Here is a 22,119-nt window from a genome sequence, read left to right as displayed (position 1 = left end):
TAGGGATACATACAGCCTGCAAGTGAGGGGGTGGAAAAAGATATTCCATGCAAATGGAAATCAAAAGAACACTGGACTAGCAATTCTCATATCAGACAAAACAGACTTTAAAATAAAGATTATTACATATCTCAAATAAACAACCTAACCTTACACTTAAAGCAATTGGAGAAAGAAGAACAAAAACAAAAGAAAAAACAAAGTTAGCAGAAGGAAAGAAATCATAAAGATCAGATCAGAAATAAATGAAAAAGAAATGAAGGAAACAATAGCAAAGATCAATAAAACTAAAGGCTGGTTCTTTGAGAAGATAAACAAAATTGATAACTTATCCTTCTCAAACTCTTCCAAAGTATAGCAGAGGGAGGAACACTCCCAAACTCATTCTACCACACCACCATCACCCTGATACCAAAACCAAATAAAGATGTCACAAAAAAAGTAAACTATAGGTCAACATCACTGATGAACATAGATGCAAAAATCCTCAACAAAATGCTAGCAAACAGAATCCAACAGCACATAAAAGGATCATACACCATGATCAAGTAGGGTTTACCTCAGGAATGCAAGGATTCTTCAATATATGCAAATCAATCAATGTGATACACCATATTAACTAATTGAAGAATAAAAACTATATGATAATCTCAATAGATGCAGAAAAAGCTTTCGACAAAATGCAACACCCACTTATGTTAAAAACCCTCCAGAAAGTAGGCATATCATAGAGAATCCTAAAGATGCTACCAGAAAACTACTAGAGCTAACCAATGAATATGGTAAAGTAGCAGGATACAAAATTAAGGCACAGAAATCTCTTGCATTCCTATACACTAATGATGAAAAATCTGAAAGAGAAGTTAAGGAAACACTCTCCTTTACCATTGCAACAAAAAGAATAAATATCTAGATACCTAGGAATAAACCTACCTAAGGAGACAAAAAATTTCACAATTTGTATGGATACACAAAAGACCCCAAGTAGCCAAAGCAATCTTGAGAAAGAAAAACAGAGCTGGAGAAATCAGGCTCCCTTGACTCCAGACTACACTACAAAGCTACATTAATCAAGACAGTATGGTACTGGCACAAAAACAGAAACATAGATCAATGGAACAGGATAGAAAACTCAAGAGATAAACCCATGCACATGTGGTCACCTTATCTTTGCTAAAGGAGGCAAGAACTACTGTTGGTGGGAATGTAAATTGATACGGCCACTATGGAGAACAGTATGGAGGTTCCTTAAAAAAATTTAAAATAGAATTACCATACGACACAGCAATCCCACTACTGGGCATATATCCTCAGAAAACCATAATTCAAAAAGAGTCACGTACCACAATGTTCACTGCTGCACTATTTACAGTAGCCAGGACATGTTAGCAACCTAAGTGTCCATAAACAGATGAATGGATAAAGAAGATGTGGCACATATATACAATGGAATATTACTCAGCCATAAAAAGAAACGAAATTGAGTTATTTGTAGTGAGGTGGATGGACCCTGAGTCTGTCATTCAGAGTGAAGTAATTCAGAGAGAGAAAAACAAATACCACATGGTAACACATATATATGGAATCTAAAAAAAAAAAAAATGGTTTTGATGAACCTAGGGGCAAGGACAGGAATAAAGACGCTGACGTAGAGAATGGACTTGAGGAGATGGGGAGGGGGAAGGGTAAACTGGGACGAAATGAGAGAGTGGCATGGACATATATACACTACCAAATGTAAAATAGATAGCTAGTGGGAAGCAGCTGCAGAGCACAGGGAGATCAGCTCGGTGTCTTGTGTCCACCTACAGGGGTGGGATAGGGAGGGTGGGAGGGAGACGCAAGAGGGAGGGGCTATGGGGATTACGTATACGTATAGCTGCTTCACTTTGTTATACAGCAGAAACTAACACACCATTGTAAAGCAATTATACTCCAATAAAGATGTTTAAAAAAAAAAAAGAGCGAACAGACAGTGCTTCCAAGAGAAACTAGGCTCGCCTGTAAGACTGTAAATCCCCAGTCACCAAACGGTGTATAAGGGCTACTCCGTACCAAAGAATTTCAGCGCCTGCAGAAGCGTGGCCTAATTCTGAAGGTCCCTCGGCCTCGAGTTATGATTCTTAGAGTCTGATTTTTGGTCCCTGCGATCCACGTATCAACACGCAGGGACGTGCTCCCGGCGTGCAAGCGGCGCGCCAGGAGACGGCAGCTCTCAATAACATTGATCCCAAGCTGCCTCAGGCTGAGTGGCTAGACACCCGACACGCCTCCTCGGCTCCACCCCTCGGCCCCCGACGCCCTGGGGGGCGGGACACGCAGACGCCGTGCCCTGCCATTGGCCCGCGCCGGCAGGGGAAATGGGGCCTGACTAGTCCGCATCCCTCCTGTGTTGTCGTTCGGCGGCGGCTAGAGGACACGGTCAAGATGGCGGTGGTGGCTGGCTTGACGCGGAGACCCCTTGAGCAGGTCGGCAGCGGCTCTCGGGCCCATGACCCTGCGCGATCCCTGCCCAGTCTGCGTCCCCTCTGAGCGTCCTCTCTCTCTCTCTATCTCTCTCTCTCTCTCCCCGCCAGGTCTCCGGGCTGCTGAGGAGGCGCTTCCACCGGACCGCGCCGGCTGCTCTGCAGGTAACTGGCCTGGAAGCTAGCCGGGCCGGCGAGGCCCCTCGTCCCGGCGCGGAGGCTGGGGCCGCATGTCACCCACGCGAGGCTCAGGGGAATGAGATGTCCGATCTGAGGGAACTAGACTTGACGCTTCTTCCCTCATCCTCCCCCTTAAAATTTTTTACTGTGGTAAAATATACATAAGAAAATTTACCCTTTTAAACTGTATATGCAGTGGGACTAAGTACATTCACCACGTTGTCCATTCACCACCAGAACTTTATCATCATCCCAAACAGAAACTGTACCCATTGAACAATAACTCTCCATCCCATTAGCCCCTGGTAACCTGTATTGTACGTTCTGTGCCTATTAATTTATCTACTCTAGGGACCTCCCATAAATGGAATCATACAGCATTTGTCCTTTTATGTCTGGCTTATTTCACTTAACATGTTTTCAAGGTTCATCCATGTTGTAGCATGTGTCAGAATTTCATTCCTTTTTAAGGCTGAATGATATTCCGTTGTAGGCATATACCACATTTTGCTGATACATTCATCTTTGGTGGACATTTGGGTTGCTTCCACCTGTTGGATTTGTGAATAATGCTGCTGTGAACATCGGTGTGCGATTATCTGGGTCCCGGCTTTTCAGTTCTTTTGGGTCTATATCTAGAAGTGGGATTGTTGGATTATGTGGTAATTCTGTGTTCAACGTTTTGAGGAATTGCCCACTCTTCCCCTTTTTGTTACTGGAGGATTCTACCAACCTGTGTAGTAAAATAACTCCTACATCCTGAAGGCTAAGTGTTTGGCAGTGCCTGGCAGCTAGTGAGCGCTCAATATGTGGTATTATTTAGGCTTCCTTGACTGTTCGCTGCCCCACAGTATACCGGATGTGGAAATAAAATTACCTAGTACACTTTTCTACTTAGGAAGCCACCTATGAGCTGGTATGGCCAGCAAGCAGATTTCTTAAGCTTAGGTGCACATCAACCAAGTGTTCAGTATACTTCTCATTTACACATCCAATCAAAGACTGGCTATGAGTGATAGAAATGTTACTTTTTGAACTTTTGAAGAGAAGCCTGTTCTAGTGATAGTTTTTACATTGTGTGCTGTGGGCAGCCTAGGTCAAGAGAGAGAATCTCAATAGTCTCCTAAGTAATGCTGTAGCTTATTGACTGCTTTCCCATACCTGTGACAGGTGACAGTTCGTGAGGCTATAAATCAAGGTATGGATGAGGAGCTGGAAAGAGATGAGAAGGTATTTCTACTTGGGGAAGAAGTTGCCCAATATGATGGGGCATATAAGGTAACCAAGATACATGAAAGCTATACAGAACTGAGGTGGCCATTTGCCCCCAGTACAATTAAAGGTAATGGGGTCATTGCTTAATTGTAGGTTAGTCGAGGCCTGTGGAAGAAATATGGAGATAAGAGGATCATAGACACTCCCATATCTGAGGTAAGCCTTCCATCAGGAAGCAGACCTTTGAGGGGCATGTCTATTAAAGTGTACTGTTCTAATTTTTGTGGATTTTTACTTATGTTTGCGTTTTATGTTCTAGATGGGTTTTGCTGGAATTGCTGTAGGTGCAGCTATGGTATGTAGTCCTCTTTATGAATCTTATCCAAAGAGATTACTTTCAACATGGCCGTTTAAAAACATTGCTTGAATGTTGGGGGAGCGAAGTGGTGCTGTGCTACTCTAAATTGCTCTTTCTCGTCTTTTTAACATCTATGTTTTTGATCTGACAGGCTGGGTTGCGGCCCATTTGTGAATTTATGACCTTCAACTTCTCTATGCAAGCCATCGACCAGGTTATAAACTCAGCTGCCAAGACCTACTACATGTCAGGGGGCTTTCAGCCTGTGCCCATAGTCTTCAGGGGGCCCAATGGCGCCTCAGCAGGCGTAGCTGCCCAGCACTCACAGTGCTTTGCTGCCTGGTATGGGCACTGCCCAGGCTTAAAGGTGGTCAGCCCCTGGAGTTCAGAGGATGCAAAAGGACTTATTAAATCAGCCATTCGGGATAACAATCCAGGTCAGTAGCGTGACGTGTTGTGGGTCTCTTGAACATTAAAGAACAAAAATGAAATATCTGCATGGAAGGAACCATTGAAGACTTCTAGTTAGGCTTAGATGTATCATATAAAATGTCAGTGATTTACAGATATAGTAAAGATAGGAAAAAATGTGGTGTTCTTATTTCTGACTATAACGGGGCCAATTAGATACCGGAGAAATTTGCTGCATACCTACAACACCGGTTTAACCCCATAGATAAAATCAGGATCGCCCAGACTACAGATGTCTGTACTTAAATCATCCTCAAGGCTACTGGACACGATAGGTATGAGGCTTCCTAATCAGCACAGTGAAACTTTTCACAATATGAATGATAGTGTTGCATATACTTTTTTTGGCGGGGGGGTTCGCGGGCCTCTCACTGTTGTGGCCTCTCCCGTGGCGGAGCACAGGCTCCGGATGCGCAGGCTCAGCGGCCATGGCTCACGGGCCCAGCCGTTATGCGGCATGTGGGATCTCCCCGGACCAGGGCACGAACCCGTGTCCCCTGCATCGGCAGGTGGACTCTCAATCACTGCGCCACCAGGGAAGCCCGCATATACATTTTTAGTCATGTAGTTACTTTGGTTTAAATATTTATATTTTGCAGTGGTGGTGCTGGAGAATGAATTGATGTATGGAGTTCCTTTTGAACTTCCCCCAGAGGCTCAGTCAAAAGATTTTCTGATTCCTATTGGAAAAGCTAAAATAGAAAGGCAAGGTAAGAGAAATTAGTATACATGTAAACATTATTTGTAATCTGTGCCCTCTATTTATGTTGGTCAAATTCAGTCTAGAAGTCACTGCCCTTTACTTTGACTAGGAAATTATAGGATGAGTTCAAGTTTAAAATGTGTCATGCCCTGATTGCGCATATATTTGTTCTTTTCTAAATCTTGGTCCAGTAGATTTGTATTTCGTTTCTAGAAAGGCTGCCACATTCCTCATCTCGCTGGAGCTGCAGAGCAGGACAGTGTCTTTGGTTTCAACCTGACCTCTTATCTGTGACCACTTTGTTTCAGGGACACATGTAACCATAGTTTCCCATTCAAGACCTGTGAGCCACTGCTTAGAAGCTGCAACGGTGCTATCTAAAGAGGGAATTGAATGTGAGGTGAGTGGACATTCACTTGTTCTTAAAGAATCAGGGGACTTCCCTGGCGGCGCAGTGGTTAAGAATCCGCCTGCCAACGCAGGGGACGCAGGTTCGAGCCCTGGTTCCGGAAGATCCCACATGCCACGGAGAACTAAGCCCGTGCGCCACAACTACTGAGCCTATACTCTGGAGCCCGTGAGCCACAGCTACTGAGCCCATGTGCCACAACTACTGAAGCCCGTGCACCTAGAGCCCGTGCTCCACAACAAGAGAAGCCACCGCAGTGAGAAGCCTGTGCACCACAACGAAGTGTAGCCCCCGCTTGTTGCAACTAGAGAAAGCCCACACGCAGCAATAAAGACCCAACGCAGCCAAAAATAAATAAATAGGGCTTCCCTGGTGGCGCAGTGGTTGAGAGTCCGCCTGCCGATGCAGGGGACACAGGTTTGTGCCCCGGTCCGGGAAGATCCCACATGCCGCGGAGCGGCTGGGCCCGTGAGCCATGGCCGCTGAGCCTGCGCGTCCGGAGCCTGTGCTCTGCAACGGGAGAGGCCACAACAGTGAGAGGCCCGCGTACCACACACACACACAAAAATAATTAAATAAATAAATAAATAAATAAAATTTATTAAAAAAATAAAGAATCAGAAAGGTCCCTTTAAGTTTAAGACCCAAAAAGAGGCGTTTGAGTTCTGTAACAGGTTAATTAGGTATAAAATCTTGCTTTGTCACTTAGTTCTGCCTCTGCTTAAAGCTGGGAGCCTACTTGCTTTTCAAATAACTAGCCTTCTACCACCTAGGGTCTGGATCTTTTTAGTATGTGTTTTGTCAAGTTAAGATCCAACCTTGGAGCTGGAGTTTGGGAGAAGAGAAAACTTAGAAGTCATCGAGTCTAACACTTTCATAACCAGGAGGTACCACTTCCTAGTTAACACTTGGGCATGTTACGTACTCGAAATCTCTGCCATCAGCTGTAAAATGAGGATAATACATTTACTGTCCCGTCAGGGTGGTTGTAGAATTATACTTAGTGTAGTGCCTGGTACAGGGTAAGCGGTCACATGTTAGTTATTATTTTGATGAGGAGGAAGTTAAGGCCAAGGGAGGATAAGTGAATTCTGTAAGTGAACAAAGCTGCTTGTAGTAGAGATAAAGATTTTTGTTTTAGTTACAGTTTCCCTTTTGACAGTTTGTTCATGAATGGGCAGATTATGTTTCCCTAGACCCAAAGATTAAAAGGAAACAAGAAAGGAAGTGGCATTTTGGGGATAAGACTATATTTGTGAGGAAGTGGCTCTGTAAAGCTATTTATTATCTGTTTAGGTGATAAATATGCGAACCATCAGACCAATGGACATTGAAACAATAGAAGCCAGTGTCATGAAGACCAGTCACCTCGTAACTGTGGAAGGAGGCTGGCCACAGTTTGGAGTAGGAGCTGAAATCTGTGCCAGGATCATGGAAGGTATTTCAGAGAAACTGATTCCAGAATAGTTAAACTGTAATAAACACTGTGTTACAGGACAAAACAATCAAAAGCTAGGGGTGGTCAAATGACTTGAATTTTCAACTTGTCAGCTTGGTATTTTTCCTTTGGGTAAATGTTTAAGAAAGCAAGGCCAGAAACAATTCTCTGTAATTAGCATTCCTTTCAGATTTCATATTTCCTTCTTCAGATTTTCCTTCTCTGGGCAGCCATACCTGCTATGCTGAGGTGGTGGTGCTCAGCTGGTTTTTCATGCCTCTCTCATTTGCGCCTCCTTCCCTCTTAGGCCCCGCGTTCAATTTTCTGGATGCTCCTGTAGTTCGTGTCACCGGTGCCGATGTCCCTATGCCTTATGCAAAGGTTCTAGAAGACAACTCTGTACCTCAGGTTAAAGACATCATATTTGCAATAAAGAAAACACTAAATATGTAGCTTGGACTTGAATTTCAAGTCATTGGGATTTCCTTAAAATACTTAATGACATTTCATCTGTATTGTCCTATAAGACCTTTTGATTTGTAAAGTTATGTCTAAAGCAACAACACACGTTTTTGTACTGGGAAGAAGTTTAAATATGTCTGTGGAAAAACTCTCCACTCTCCTGCCTAGGGTCCACGCTTTTTTTATCTGTTACAATAGCCATGTTCTTTGAATAAGATTAATGTAAAATTTTACCCTCTCATTAGAAGGACAAGGTATAAATGTGGCAAGAGTCCTGATGAAAGATATCTCCAAAAAAACATAACTTATATGTAAAAATAAAAGCATATAATCTACATTTACTGTTAGACTGTTTTGATAAGGAATAAAGGAATTCCTAACTATGACTAATTGTATTTTTATATTCTTGAGATAATAAATGTGGGATAGAAGTCTTAAAATTCTGTTAAGAAATTACTGCCATCAGGAACTAATCAGTAATCATTAATCTCCTAGACTGCATTACTTACTTAAAACAGGAACTTGCCCCCCGACTCTTCAAATGCCTAATTCTAGTAGGTTCTCTTTAAAGTTAAACCAAAATCTGTGTCAGGTGTTTTTCCCACTGCCAACAAACACACACTCTGCCATACACTGCCCTCTTCAGAAGTTGAGATGGAAAAGATAGATTTAAATTAGTTATAGAAGCATACAAGTGGTACCTAATTAAAACAGGAAGACAGGATTGTTATCTCTTATTAATTAAGAGGGAAAATACGACACAAAAGAAAATAGAGATAGAATAGGTAGGGAGGAAACTTTAGAAATACTGTGTGAATCTTTTCTTTATATTTACCAAAGTTACTACAAAAAGTTCCCATTTAAAATATCTAGCCAAGCTACAAATAACACATTTTCTAGACATGGTTTATTTTAATAAAAAATACAGCTGAACATTTATCACAGATTACATGAAACTATACACAATGACATTCTCTCTGCATAGTAATCAACACTGATGTGTGTAACTTGAATTTTTAGATGGATTATTTATAATCCTTTAAAGTGCAATTTATTTAAGGGTTTAAGCAAATCATAGGATAAAGGATCTTTCTAATAAATGAGTAACATTAAAAAGATGATATATTTGGATAAATCTTTGGAAAATCAGAACTGATTTTGCCAGATGTACTTGTGTTGTATAATAACCCACCCCCACAAACGCCAAACTTGACTTAATTGCTGAGGATTAAGAAGATCCTCTAATTGGCAAGAGCTTTTTCTGATGTCAACATTTTTTTGTCCGTTCGATACATACTAAAAGGAACTAAGAGTCTAGAGTAGTTCCTTTAGCAGCCCTGAGTTCTATAACCACAATGGAGTTCCTGTTCGAACTTAACAGACTGTTACGAACTTTCCCCGTTCTACTTGTAGGGAAAATGAAGAACTCAGTTGCTTCTCTGACTCTCAGCGACATAACTATGCTTTGGGCTACAGTGTTAATGTCTAGGATGAAATTAAGGTAGCAAAAATGGGAGTTATCTAAGAAATAACCAGAAAATGCTTTAGAATAGAGAAATGAACTCTGAGAGGAACATTTCTAGGAGCTGTCTGATGGTATAGGAGGGATTGCGACACGAAGGCCATCCACCGCTGTGACTGTATATTGTCATCGTTTTTTGTCCACTTCCTTCTGTTGGTGGAAATAATTGATTCCAATATGCTGCTGCCACCAAAAGATGACCATTAGAGGAAGAGCAAGACTCCTTTACAAGAGTAACAAAGGAGCAAACTATTTCTTAAGGCAGCAATGCCAGCCTGACTTTATTCTACTTGAAGACTATTTATTTCCCTCTTGAAAAGCCTCTTACATGAGCATCTGCGAAGTCGTATGTGACTGTACTGGCTCAGCAATTATTCATCCAGATAGAGGGTACTTTAGGGGTTGGAGGTGGAAGGAAAAACAAAACAAATTTTCCCTCCAAGTGTAAACACAAAGCTTTAGCCGATCTTAGGAGCACTATGATCACAGGTTTCGGCTTTCCTCAAAGTTCCTTTTTGGAAATTCTGGATGAAGCTGAGTAAGGCCCCTCGGCTCACGCCATTCACAGCCTGGGGTGGAAGCTGTGTGGGCGCCTCTGTGCTCGCAGGAGGCAAGGGAGCTGCTGGTGGCGGAGGCGCAGGTGGAGGAGGTGGGGGTAACGCGGACATCCCTGTGGAGGAAAGGGCACAGTCAGTATCTCCACACACCCTGTATCCGTGCTACTGCTCAGTCCTGGGCAGAAAGGACTTCGGTGAGACTGCAAATGTTTTCCCTCAAACGGGCCAACACACCTTGTACTGTGTGATTTTTTTAAAATACTTGAACAAGAAATGTAGAAGCATTAAAGGGGAATTAATTAAAAGTTGCCATTTCTCCCAAGTAATAGTCATGTGAGAAAAGACTGAACAATATCACAGATTACATGAAACTATACATAGCGACATTCTCAGCATAGATGAGGCTCTACTTCCACTTCCAAACTTTAATCATGGTCCCAAAAGAAAAGTTCCATTAGCTACTTTTTCCAGGTTCCAGGCAGCTCCACCTATTCCTGAGCTAGCAATTAAAGATAGACATCTGTATGCATAGAGCTGGGCTACTGGAGTATCAATTACTAGTAAGGGATGAACGGTTCTTTAGCTGCTCCAACACACACAATATTTGAAGGACGTGATTTAACATAAAATGACAAATCACTTAGGATTCTCGGCAAGTAACCATTGTCTGCTGGGTTACGGGCTCCCCAGGGGCATCCGTCTTGAATAATCATTTCCTATTAGGTTGCATGAAAAAAACATAAAATGCTAATGTTAGCAATGCACCGCAAGGCGCAGAGGGCTTTCTCTCTCCAGCAATGGTATTCTCAGGGAGGAATCTTCCTCAAGCACCCATGTTTCCACTGTGGCCCAACCCAGGGACAGGATGGAAATGCCCTAACCCTACATCTTTGCTGAAGTGTCAGGGGAGACTGGAATGCCGAGCTGTACCCTGGTGGGCAAGGAGAAGGTAACTGGACAGGTATCTGAAACCTCCCTTAGCTTTCAGAAACACAAACATTGGGCGCTCGAATTTTATAGTTTTGAATCAATGAATGAATTGTCCTCTTGGGACAAAATAAGCACTAGGTACAGAAAAAACCCTGCTGGGACTTCCCTGGCTGTCCAGTGGTTAAGACTCCGTGCTTCCAGTGCAGGGGGGCGTGGGTTTGAGCCCTGGTCTGGGGAACTAAGATCCTGCATGCCTCAACTAAGAACCCACGTGCCATGTGGCATGGCCACAAAAAAAAAACAAAAAACAAAACCCTGCTTTAAAGAACTTGCCTGTGTCACAGTTGTCCCATTTCCTGTGACCCTCGCAGCTCCCCGTGACTCCACATCTCTTTCTAGTCTTACCCTCTACCCTACCCCAGTGCTACCACAGAAGACATTCTGCTAGACGGCTCCCCTACCACCTCCCTCAAACTGCTACTGAGCTGTGGTGATACTAGGTAAACATACCAACTGCTACTTGAGTTTATATGGATGAGTGGTCAGGATCATCCATAAAATACTTCAGTAAGTGCAACCTTTTTACCAACTGTGATAGGCAATGGTTAAAGCATTGTATTTCATAGAAAACCACTTACCTTCCTTTACATCTTTACCCAAACCTAAGGCAGCTGAAATTAAAGAATCACACAGATGCACACACTCATGCTCTGCAACCTTGGAATTCTCAAATAATAATATAGCAATACAAATAAACATTAAATACAGACAAATGAACAAAATGTAATTTTCACTGGTTCTGTACAATAACAACTAATGAATGAAGTTCTATTATGTTCTATGGCAAGGTGGATTATGGGGAAATGTTCCTGGCTTTACGTTACAGGGTTACAGAGATAAAAAGGACTTCAAACCTGAAATGACTGTTGAGATGAAAAGAGCAGGGAGAGTAAGTGTGTGACATAAGCATTCCTCTGAAGGGGGTTCTTGGAAAGTGACCCGTAAAATACCAGGAGGAGGAGAGATGGCCTCTGAAGCCCTTGGAACTCAACTGCAGAGCCCGGAGGACTGAGTGGGCGCCAGTGCCCTCCCAGCTGCCCCCTCCCCTTCCCAGCACTCTCACCCAATGGCCAGAAAAGGGCAGCGGAATCTGGACTTGACATGTACAGCCCAACACGTACCCAAATGAGTGCCAGCATGTCTGCCTCCCAGCTTTGTGCTTTGACCCTGGCAGAAGAGTCAGTGAGGGTTATAGACAAGAAGACAGGCCTGCAGTAGCACTTTGTTCCACTAAAGGCATGGAATTGGCCATCCAGAGACTGCAAGTCTTCTAGCCCAGGATTCTCGGAGGCTAGAGATGGGCCTCAGGAACTGGACTTGGGCACAGGCTGCTATCTTGGCACAGAACTAAACTGCTTGGCCCTCGTGAGGAATCATCCCTTGACTTTGACCTCATTACTAGGCACTCTAAATTAAAAGTGCAAATTCACTACCACAGAGTTTGGAAATTGGGGCGTGGTATTCCGTAAATGGATCTTCATCTTACAAGTAAAGGCTGAAACTGTCTGAATGAGTTGCTTTAAATATGTAGGCAGCATAAATAAATACACTGTCCAAAGTGCCACAGGGTAGGCTGTGCCTATAATATGATGCCGAGGGCTGTGAGAAAGGAGACTATGTCCATCCAAGAGGAAAGAGCAGGTCACCTGTGGTCCCCTCACAGAGGGCCCAACCAGTCGTAAAGGGCACGATGTCCCATGAGGTCCACCTTTCCTCATTGGGCCTGCAACAACTAGGGCAGATCCTGATATGTATGATTAGGGCCAGGAGCAGCTCAGAACGCTCTGGAAGGGGAGAGGAGGTCCAGGTCTGAAGGTCAACACTGGAGGAGGCAAGAACATAGACGCAAGGACTCACAGTCTCTAATTACAGCCTCCATCGATTTTTTTTTTTTTAAGTTTTTCCTTTTTGCCTCTTTGTGGTCCACAAAATTCCTTTAAAGGTTCACTGGAGCTTAAGCTACAACACATTGGTAATGATGTGGGAGAGGGGAATGTTAACAAGGGGCCAAATTCGGACTTGGCTCTTTGGCCTGGAGCAAACCTGGGAACAACTGCCTAATGCCTGGGCCCCCCACTCCCCAAATATGAGGGGGCGCCCCCCCCAGAGGCCTCCTATCACTCTCATCCCCAGGCCGCAGACAAAACCAGATTCCGTGTCAGGCTGATTGCCAAATGAATTCACCCACCTTTGAAAAACATTGGCCTGAAACACCCCAGGATGACGGATGCTCTGAAACAGCTTACCTCCAGTATCACCAGGTCAGCCCTGATCTCTCCAATCTTACCTTCTCTTAGACAAAAACCCCAAGAGCCAACTACTCCACCCTCCCCAGAACCTCAGATGGGAGCCTGGAAATCCAGCGGAGGCTGTTGCAGCAAGAGCACGGACTGTTGCAGCAAGAGCACAGGTTAGATCTGGGTAGGAATGTCTTGCCAGAAACATCGTCCCTAGCCCCGTCAAAAGGACGTTTGAGCGTCCCCTTGCCTTGGACCAACTCTGACAGTGGGCAGTCTACTCGTGTCTGCGGCCTGGGTTCCTTTGTGGTCTCCACACACATCAGGGGAGGCCACATGGCCGCGAGACCAACACCACACCTACCGGCTACCCTCGAGAGGGAGTGGAGGGCGGGGACCCCTGGAAGCAGGCAAGCCCCAGCTCTCTGGAACCGCCTTGGCCTCTTACCTCAGAAAGACGTGGAGGCTGTACTCATGTCCCAACTCAAGTATTGTTAAGGATGCTTAAAAAAGAACTGTTTTTCCCTATTGTCAGTTATACAAGCTGTAAGTTGCTTCCCTGTGACCAAGAATGCAACTGCCCAGCGCCTTTTCCCCTTTGTCAGAGGAACAAGGAACCGACACATTTGCAGCAACAGGACTGTGAGGTGCTGGTTTCCAAAATTAAAAGATACCAAAATGCCATGCAGTTGATTTACAGGTTTTAGAGCTCTATTTTAAAACTAAAATCAGAGTGAAAATGAAGATTTTGAAGGTCATGATGAAAATGAAATGAATGTAAATGAAGTCACTTGGGTGCTTTTTAAAGATGCTGTATTTCATTTAAATATTCAGATAAGGAAATCGTCTCGAATCTGCTTTCCCATTTGTTCATCACTTCAGTGAGCTAGACACACTGGGTCCCATTTCACATACAGAAACAGAGCATCTTTAAAGTTAGAAAAATCAGTATAGTTTACTTTACCGAAAATTCACGTTCAAAATGGTGCATGCTCTACTGAAAACAGCAAAGAGAGAGAGGGAGGGGGGGACACAAGTCATTATTCAGATTTTAGTGTCATTTAATCAAATAGTAAGAGACGGCAAAATATTAGTCTGAATCACACGCTGATTAATCTTACGGCCGAACTAGGATATACTTAAGTTAACCACAAGAAGCACTGGTTTGTAAACATGACTGTGACCCTTTTAGAACATGGCAAACACACTAACAGAGTAACTAATGAGTCACTTTCCTCTTCATTCTTTTTTTTTTCTTTCGTTCTTCTGAGATATTTTTAGTTATTTACAAGCACAGCACTCACTTCAGAAGACCCATCACGGTTTTACCTCCCCTGAAAAGCGGAATGGGTACTGGGAGCGTACCTAGTGTACTAAATAAGGACAGTTTATCAAGAGGGGAGAAAAATTAGAACTCTTCACTTCCCCAAGCAAGTCTGTGGTCTAAAATAGAGATCTGTCTTTTTAAATTTGGGAAGGGCAAGAGCACAGGGACGTCTAAGGTAGGGCCCCTCCCCTGAAGGCAGCGGGCTCCAGAGGCTGAATAGGGCAGCGAGCAGCATTAGCTGACCTAAGGCTAGAAAACCATTCAAGAAAAAAAGGGTGGGAATTCCCTGGCGGTCCAGTGGTTAGGACTCAGCGCTTTCACTGCCGGGCCAGTTTGGGGAACTAGGATCTCACAAGGCCCAAGGCGCAGCCCGAAAAAAAAAAAGGCAAACATTTCTTCCTATCTTCTTTTTAACTGACTGGATTCCAGGTTAATTGTGAAAGATAACCCTTTCCCTGACGGTGAATCCCAGCGTTGGAAACCAATGTGCCCCACTGCCCAGAGGAGAATCCCTTCAGCGAGGCCCACAGCGAGGCAGGGCAGGCTGACCACTGCCAATCTCGGGGGGCTCTGGGAGGAGGCTGGGGACACTGCCTGCCCTACCCCCAGCAGCTGAGTACCCTGGAGAGAAGCTCACACACTTGGGCTTGGAAGCGGGGAGGAAGGCTGTGAGCCGGCAGGACAGCAGAACCAACACTGTTCGGAGAAGCACTACAGGGCAGACCTGTGTATCCTAGAAACTGCTTTGTGTTTGTGTAGTTTTGAGAAAACGAGGCAGTTCTTAGGGCCAGAGCCATCGATTTTGAGCCTAGAATGGGTTTCAGATTTTGACCTGGCTAGATAAATTCCGGAAGCTCCAACATTCTAAATGAATTCATCTCTTCTCGTGCCTTACTTATTCCTTTTCTTTGTAATTTTTTCTTTTTTTTACTGAAGTATAGTTAACATACAATATTATATACAATATTATATAATATTATATAAGTTACAGGTGTACAATATAGTGAGTCACAATTTTTAAAGGTTATACTCCATTTATAGTTATTATAAAATATTGGCTATATTCCCTGTGTTGTACAATATGTCCTGGTAGCTTATTTTATGCATCATAGTTTGCGCCTTATTTATTCTTTTTTTTTTTTTGCGCCTTATTTATTCTTAACCCTCCTTCCTGTTATTCAAGTTCTCAGTCACTCTGTGCCCACAAGGCCCTGTTTTCCCTCCTCCGGTCTCCAGATATGAAACTTCCCTCTCTCTCCAGTCATGCTCACAGACTGGGTTTCTATAGACTGCCAGCTCTGTCTTCAAAAGTACTGCTGAAAATGATAAACTTCAAGCAAGAAGGGCTAGAATTCTCTTGCAAGGCATTCATAGCTTATACTTGACAGTACTTTACTGCTTATAAAGCCTGTTGTGTACATTATCTACCTCATAAAGACCAGATATTCTCTTAAAAGACAGCTTCAAAGTATGGAAATTACTTGTCCAAGGCCATCTGGAAAGTGGTGGAGCTACGACCCAAGCCCGGGGTTTCTAACTGTTCTTTTGGAGCTCTTTTCACGCCAGCCAAGCAGAGCGTTTAGCAGCACAGGCCCTGTAGTGCACCTGAGAAAGCGGGCGCTCAGGAGAAATCAAGTAGATGAACAAAGACAGAACCAAGTTTAAATCTTGGCCCTAGTATCCCCCACTTGTGTGACCTTGGTCAAAGTCCTTTAACGCCACTAGTGCCTCAATTTATTTGTCTGTAAAATGGAGCTATAAGTATAATCCCTGCTCATTGGATAGGGAGGTATTCATGAGGATTAAATAAAACAGTAACTATAAATCACTTAGAACAGTGCCTAGCACAGAATAAGCACTCAAAAGATGTTAAACACAATTATTAATAACAACAGTAATAATGTGGGTCTTCTGCTTACTAAGTTTTCCCCAAATACTCTTCTGCAAATCTTTTGTTTAAACACACACAATGGCAAGGCAACAGGTTTGTCTCCTCCCAAAGGGAGGGTAGGAGCAAATATCTGTGTGTCAATTAGGATCATCTAAACCACTCAGCTCCATGAATACAGAGTGTAAACACTAGTTGGTGACACTGACCGTGACATAAGTCAAGATAAAGTATTTTAAAGTTCTTGAAAGAATGATCTTCTAGAGGCAGGAAACAGAAACCTTAGCAAAAAAAGAAAGTGCTAGGAATGTTCTCACTGAAAAAAAAAAAAAAGAGTTGTAGAGAATCCCACCCTACCTGATGGAATCGCCAGCAGACTTACGGAAATATTTCTCCCATCAATTTGGTAAGGATTTCAAGAAGAGGCCCACAGCAGGGAAGTACAGTACAGTAAGAAACAGGAGAGGCCCCAGTCCTTACACAAATGCTGGAAAGGGCTCATAAGAGTAACACCCCTTCGCTTAGAAACATCTGTCACTTCTGCCCCGTCCTGAAAGCAACTGAGCTGAAAACCACCCTCAGCTACCACGAATGTGCTTAAAATTGATGCTTTCAGGAAGAAAGGCAATGCTGTCAAACTGAACTTGCCTCAGTTGATCTATTGCTGAACAAACTGCCAAAGGGCGGGGTCCACAGTGGGTTTACAGGATGCTTGATTAGAACTGTGAGATAGTCTCCTCTGACTCCCACGCTTTTTGCCTTCTACAGAGGACATAACCCAAACCCAGACACGGAAAGTGACTCACTCAAGGTCTCTCAGTAACTAACAGTGTCCTGAGGGCTTACTGTGTATCAGGCGCTGTTCTAACTCCATGGACATGGAACCCTCTGGATCCTCGTAATAAACCCACTAGGCAGGCACTGTTATTATCTCCTTTACAAATGGGAAACTGATGCCGAAAGCTCAGTCTCTCCCTACACCACTGCCAAATCAAATCTCGGGGACAGAGTTTTGGGTGAAGTAGAAAAGGATAGCTTTATTACTTTGCCAGGCAAACGGGGACACAGCAGGCTCCTGCCTGGAGAAACTATGTGTCCCCACCCCAGAGGACCTGATGAAGGGTTTGATAACAACAGGTCCAAGGGTGGAGTCTCTGACAAGACCAGGGCGTGTGCCGGACTTGCACTTCCTTAATCTCAACTCAGGTGGTTTCCTGGCTGCTCCTCCCGTGATTAGCAACTCTTCCAATCTGCCCTTTGGAACTCAGGGAAGGTCATGGAACCTGGAGTCTTGCCTACAAGAAACAGAGGACAAAAGGGCCTCCGTGCGCGGGAGTCCCACAGGGCCTCACTTGGTTTCAAAACCTGAAGCCCAGGGAGGTCAAGTATCTCCTCCAAGGTCCCAGAACTAGTGAGTGGTGATCCTCAAGTTTAGGTTCCACAGCCCAAGGTGTAGTTTCCAAGGGCTCCCAGATCGTGTTGTGTTTGAGATGCTACCTTTAGCAGGAATTCCTTTTCTAACTAGCCCTTGAAAATGAAGAATTTTCCTTCATTTCTTGAGAAAATTGCATTTTATCATAAAGCTGTTAGACACTATGCTTGACTTAGTTCCCAGATAAACCATAAATGTGGCCTAGAAGTAAAGACATAAATTGGAGTAAATGTGTTTCCAGCAATAAGACAGGCAGTGTGCAGAGAGGCGGCAACATAGATGAGCCCAATGAGAAGCCTGGCCTCCTGTCCTGGAAGGAAAAGGACCAGTCTAAGCAGGGGCTTCTGAGCCAGAAGTTGCCACCCGTAGGCTGACAGCCTTGCCCTCACCCAGCAGAGACCCTGAAGGCAGACCAAGTCCAAGCAAATCCACCCATAAGGATTTACTGAGCATCTCCCATGGGTACGGTAGCATGAGACTATCACCTGTTTGTAGCTCCCTGATGCCTTGTACAGAACAGAAGCTCGAGATGTCACTTTGTTGGTGGACTAGTTTTTTCAGGTGGAGATTCTCTATTTAAGAAGGGGAACTACTGGGAGAAAAAAATTACCATGGGTGGACCCCAAGGAAAGCACTTGCTTGAATTATATCTATCATTTTGGAGCTCCTGAGAGGTGCTGGCAATGTGAGGCCACCTCGGCTGGGGCCTTGTCTGCCTGCTCATCTCTGTGACCCAGCGCTTAGCACAGTGCTGGGCACACAGCAGCTCTCAATAAATGCATCTCCAGTAGATGAATAAATAAACTCACCATGGGTGGCTCGCTTAGGGCCTGAAATGCTAGGTTGATAGGCAAATACTAGCTATTATTTTTATGAGACGCGTTACAATAAATAACCAGCAGAGGTCAGAGTACAGTTTCTGGGGCTGAATCAATAATTTCATCAATAAAACATTAAAGGACATAAAGGAAAAGAGGGAGCCAATACTTGCTGGGAACCTCCCATTACTGCCAGGCATCGTGCTTGTGGCCTCACATATGTTTCCCTCTGAATCTTTACAACTCCCCTTCAGGATAGGGAACTATCCACCCAATTGCTCCCTCTCGCCTCAGATGAAGTTTTTTCCAACCTTGAGTCTAATTACAAAAGATTCCTCTTTTTCTTCTTGTTCTAAAAGTTACCTCATCTCATGCAAACCTGCTACTGTATGAGAATCCTCCCACTGAGAACTCAGGTCAATTAGAGGATTCATCAAAAATAATCCATATAGACTGAATTCTCCAAGGCGTTTAAAAATGAGCACTGGCAGGTAACTTCCCACGTCCAATGCACACAGCAAAGTGCTCTGAGCTACCGGATAGACACCTCATTTGTTAAAGAAGCCTTCGTAGATTCTCACTACTAATTCTCTCCAGTTTCCTTAATATGTCTAAGTGGTGTGAAATTAATATCCTATCTTCTAGAAAACGCCTCAGCATGATCTGGGCAGTGGCTCCCCCGAAATTTCTGATCAGCCTATACAGGTCACCTCTATAAAAGACAGAGAAGTCTATTTTCTATATTGATCAATATTTGGAAGCTTTCTTGTAAAATCTGCTGACAAAGTCAGACAGGAAATAGAATATTATCCCCCATCAGCCAGGTACTTTGCTATTAAAATAGGCCCTGGGCCCAGAACACTCGACAGCAAACTACCAGTAACCAGGCTCGGCCAGCAAAGAGAGACACCCACCAGACAGACGCGAGGCCTTCAAACCAGTCTCCTTACATTTGACTGTTGTTTGGGGGGGTTTTTTTGGAAGGTCAGTTAGAAGCATTTGAGAGCTGTCGGGTAATGCTCTTGGTAGCTCCTGGGCACCACTTTAAGCCTTAATGAATATGGTGTCATCAACTCATAAATCAACCCCAGCCCATGACTCTCCCTCCAGACAGCTGGAGCAGCTCTTCCAAGCACAGCCAGCCGACAAGCTCTGAGTGGCAGAACCGACTTCTCTGACATCCAGAACATCTGGTTCAGTTAAGAAGTGAAAGGAGATACTGGTGCCCCAGTGCATTTTTATGAGGCTTGCAAAATGGTTAGGAGAGAGCTATTAGTTCAAAAAAGAAAGAAGAAAGATAGCATTATGAGGCCACTCCACAGAATTAGAGATAATTTTTATAAGTATTCCCTGAAATAAACTCTTTTTACATTTTTCAAACAAAACTCCCATTATCTATCTGATTTAAGTCACAAACGCAAAACAAAGGTTAGCTAGCCACAGAAAAATATTCAGGTGATGAAATGCAGAGCAGAATAAAGCACAAATAGTTATCAGGAAATCAGAAGCTCGGTGGGTAGTTCACTCCCATACCCAGGCATTTCACCAGCTGTGCTCTGTGACAAAGCCGACACTGTGGCTGGTCTCCCTGAGGAGAGAGCCCTGGCAGGACCGGGCCCCTGGGCAGCAGCGCGATTGTTTTGTTCAGCTGAGCGCTGTACCCACACAAGCTGTGATCTGAGGAGCCTGCGTGAGGCTTTTCAGTAGAGAGAGCGAGCTGGAGGTGGGGGCAGTGAGCAGCCCTGAAGCCGACCATCCCGCTCCCCGTGAAATCCGACTTTAGAGACCTGGACCGTCGTCTCTCCCAAGTGACACTGCTAATCTGCACTCCCACTGGTTTCTCTGGAGGATGCTGGTCCCCTCTGACCCCTGAAATGTTTGGGCCAAGGTGAGAAGAGAAAGCCCCACCCTTCTCCCGGGCTGGTGCAGAAGGGGAGGAAGGCAGCTTTCTCTTCCTCCTCACTAACCTGCTGTGGAGGGTGGAGTCGGCGATGACGGGGATGTGAGAGGTGAGCTGGCCCCGGATCCTGCTAAGAGAAAACACAGAGAGACCCTCATGGGGACCAAAGGAAGACATCTGGGGCTTGGCCGGAGCCGGCACCCACCACTGTCTGAGAATCTGCACTTGGCTGAGTGTGTGAGCCTTGTGGGAAAAAGCGAGGTTGGGCAGAGAATTCAGGGACGGGACCCCTGACCACAGGCGTCCAACCCACTTCCTTCCCCAGGCCTCGTTGCCTCCCACTGCTCCCCACAGCCTGCCTGGTTTGCAACCAACTTTGTGCAATCCAATGGCTTATGCAACTGGCTGCAGTTTCTCTTCCTGACCCAAGCCCTGTCCTTGGGTAATGAAAGACAAATGACAGTGCCACAGCAGTAGAGGTGACAGAGAAGGGCAGGACAATCGCCTCTCCAAAAGAAGCGAGAGTTCCCCACCACATCCACCCAGGAATACTCTCTGGAGAAGTTCCATTTTACCAGCAGGCATATTCAATTGATTAGGATCAGCCTACTCAGTGTGTGGATTTCCCAGGCCTTTTCTTACCTGAAATTCAGTAAATACCATGATTTACATCAAAATAATGTGCATATTCCCATACGTTGCATGCTTTTTCTGGACCTAGTAACCTTTTAATATTTCAGATATTGCCAAATTCCCAGTATCTCCTCCATTGCTCAGAAATCCCCAGAATACGTCCTCCTGGCTTGACATGGAAGTAGCCCAACGAGCAGATGGAAGCTCCCACATGACCCCCTCCCTCACATGGCAGTCCTATCAAGGGGTTACCAAAGCTCCTGGAGGGCTGAGGCCATGCCCCTGAGAAGCCACTAGCTGTCCTGGGGCAGCCTCCCACCACCTCCCGCACACCCACAGGACGTGGGGGGCACAGCACAGACACTGAGCACGAGGAGAAATGTCCTAATGAAGCCACACCTCCCTCCAGCTGAACACCCTTCCACCATCTGCAACATCCTCTCGCCTCCCTATAAAAGGGAGAGGCGTTTCACTGAAAAAGATGGTGAAATTCAACCCATCCTGATGTCATACTGCTTGTAGTGCTAACACCGATTTTGAGGGGGAGAAGGCTTGAATTTGTGATTCCAGTGGGGTCTGGAGATGATCTATACATTTCCATCAACTGCTACTTTGCTTTCCTAAACTCCCTGAGGTGGTGTCTGGGAGTCCTTGGCGTCCCATCCAGCTGCATCTGGCAAAGAGCCTTTCAGGCAGGCAGGGCCTCAGGAAGGTGGAGTATACCAAGTCAGGCTTTCTCTGCTTTATAAAGAAGTAGATGGGGCTTCCCTGGTGGCGCAGTGGTTGAGAGTCCGCCTGCCGATGCAGGGGACGCGGGTTCGTGCACTGGTCCAGGAGGATCCCACATGCCGCGGAGCGGCTGGGCCCGTGAGCCATGGCCGCTGAGCCTGCGCATCCAGAGCCTGTGCTCCCCAACGGGAGAGGCCACAGCAGTGAGAGGCCCGCGTACCGCAAAAAAAAAAAAAAAGATGCCAGACAGAGTGCCTGCCAGGGTGACAGGCTAGTTGGAGACATAAGTCTCAGCCTAGTGATGACAATGACTGGCCTATGTCCATCCCATCAACCATGGAGAAAACAGACCTCCAACTCTGAAATTACCCGCCAGCCACAACAG

At 44.9% G+C, this 22,119-nt stretch overlaps 2 protein-coding genes across 6 annotated transcripts in view; one reads left to right on the top strand and one right to left on the bottom strand.

Annotated features, from left to right (window-relative positions):
• The first annotated feature begins 2,342 nt into the window (after positions 1–2,342).
• Positions 2,343–8,087, top strand: PDHB (pyruvate dehydrogenase E1 subunit beta). Its single transcript, XM_024746286.1, has 10 exons — positions 2,343–2,469; positions 2,577–2,630; positions 3,816–3,923; positions 4,014–4,076; positions 4,180–4,215; positions 4,370–4,655; positions 5,289–5,399; positions 5,701–5,792; positions 7,098–7,239; positions 7,547–8,087. The coding sequence occupies exons 1-10, from the start codon at positions 2,428–2,430 to the stop codon at positions 7,690–7,692; spliced, it is 1,080 nt and encodes a 359-aa protein (XP_024602054.1). The 5' UTR covers positions 2,343–2,427; the 3' UTR covers positions 7,693–8,087.
• The window catches only part of PXK (PX domain containing serine/threonine kinase like), a 57,546-nt gene continuing 43,305 nt past the window's right edge, over positions 7,879–22,119 (bottom strand). Inside the window, exons 17-19 of one of the 5 annotated variants that reach the window (XM_024746285.1) lie at positions 20,440–20,499; positions 11,345–11,381; positions 9,707–9,893 (exon numbers count right to left, since the gene is read on the bottom strand). In XM_024746285.1, coding sequence (XP_024602053.1) covers positions 9,707–9,893; positions 11,345–11,381; positions 20,440–20,499 — 284 coding nt within the window. Of the gene's footprint in view, positions 9,894–11,344; positions 11,382–13,971; positions 14,005–20,439; positions 20,503–22,119 lie in introns of all 5 variants that reach the window. The other 4 variants (XM_024746284.1, XM_024746282.1, XM_024746280.1 and 1 more) reach the window with 4 other exon arrangements.

The sequence above is a fragment of the Neophocaena asiaeorientalis genome, unplaced genomic scaffold (genome assembly GCF_003031525.2).
Source record: "Neophocaena asiaeorientalis asiaeorientalis breed wild unplaced genomic scaffold, Neophocaena_asiaeorientalis_V1.1 scaffold251, whole genome shotgun sequence".
Classification (NCBI taxonomy): Eukaryota; Metazoa; Chordata; class Mammalia; order Artiodactyla; family Phocoenidae; genus Neophocaena; species Neophocaena asiaeorientalis.
Note: the sequence above shows the minus strand (reverse complement) of the source record. Positions and strands in the feature narration are given on the sequence as shown.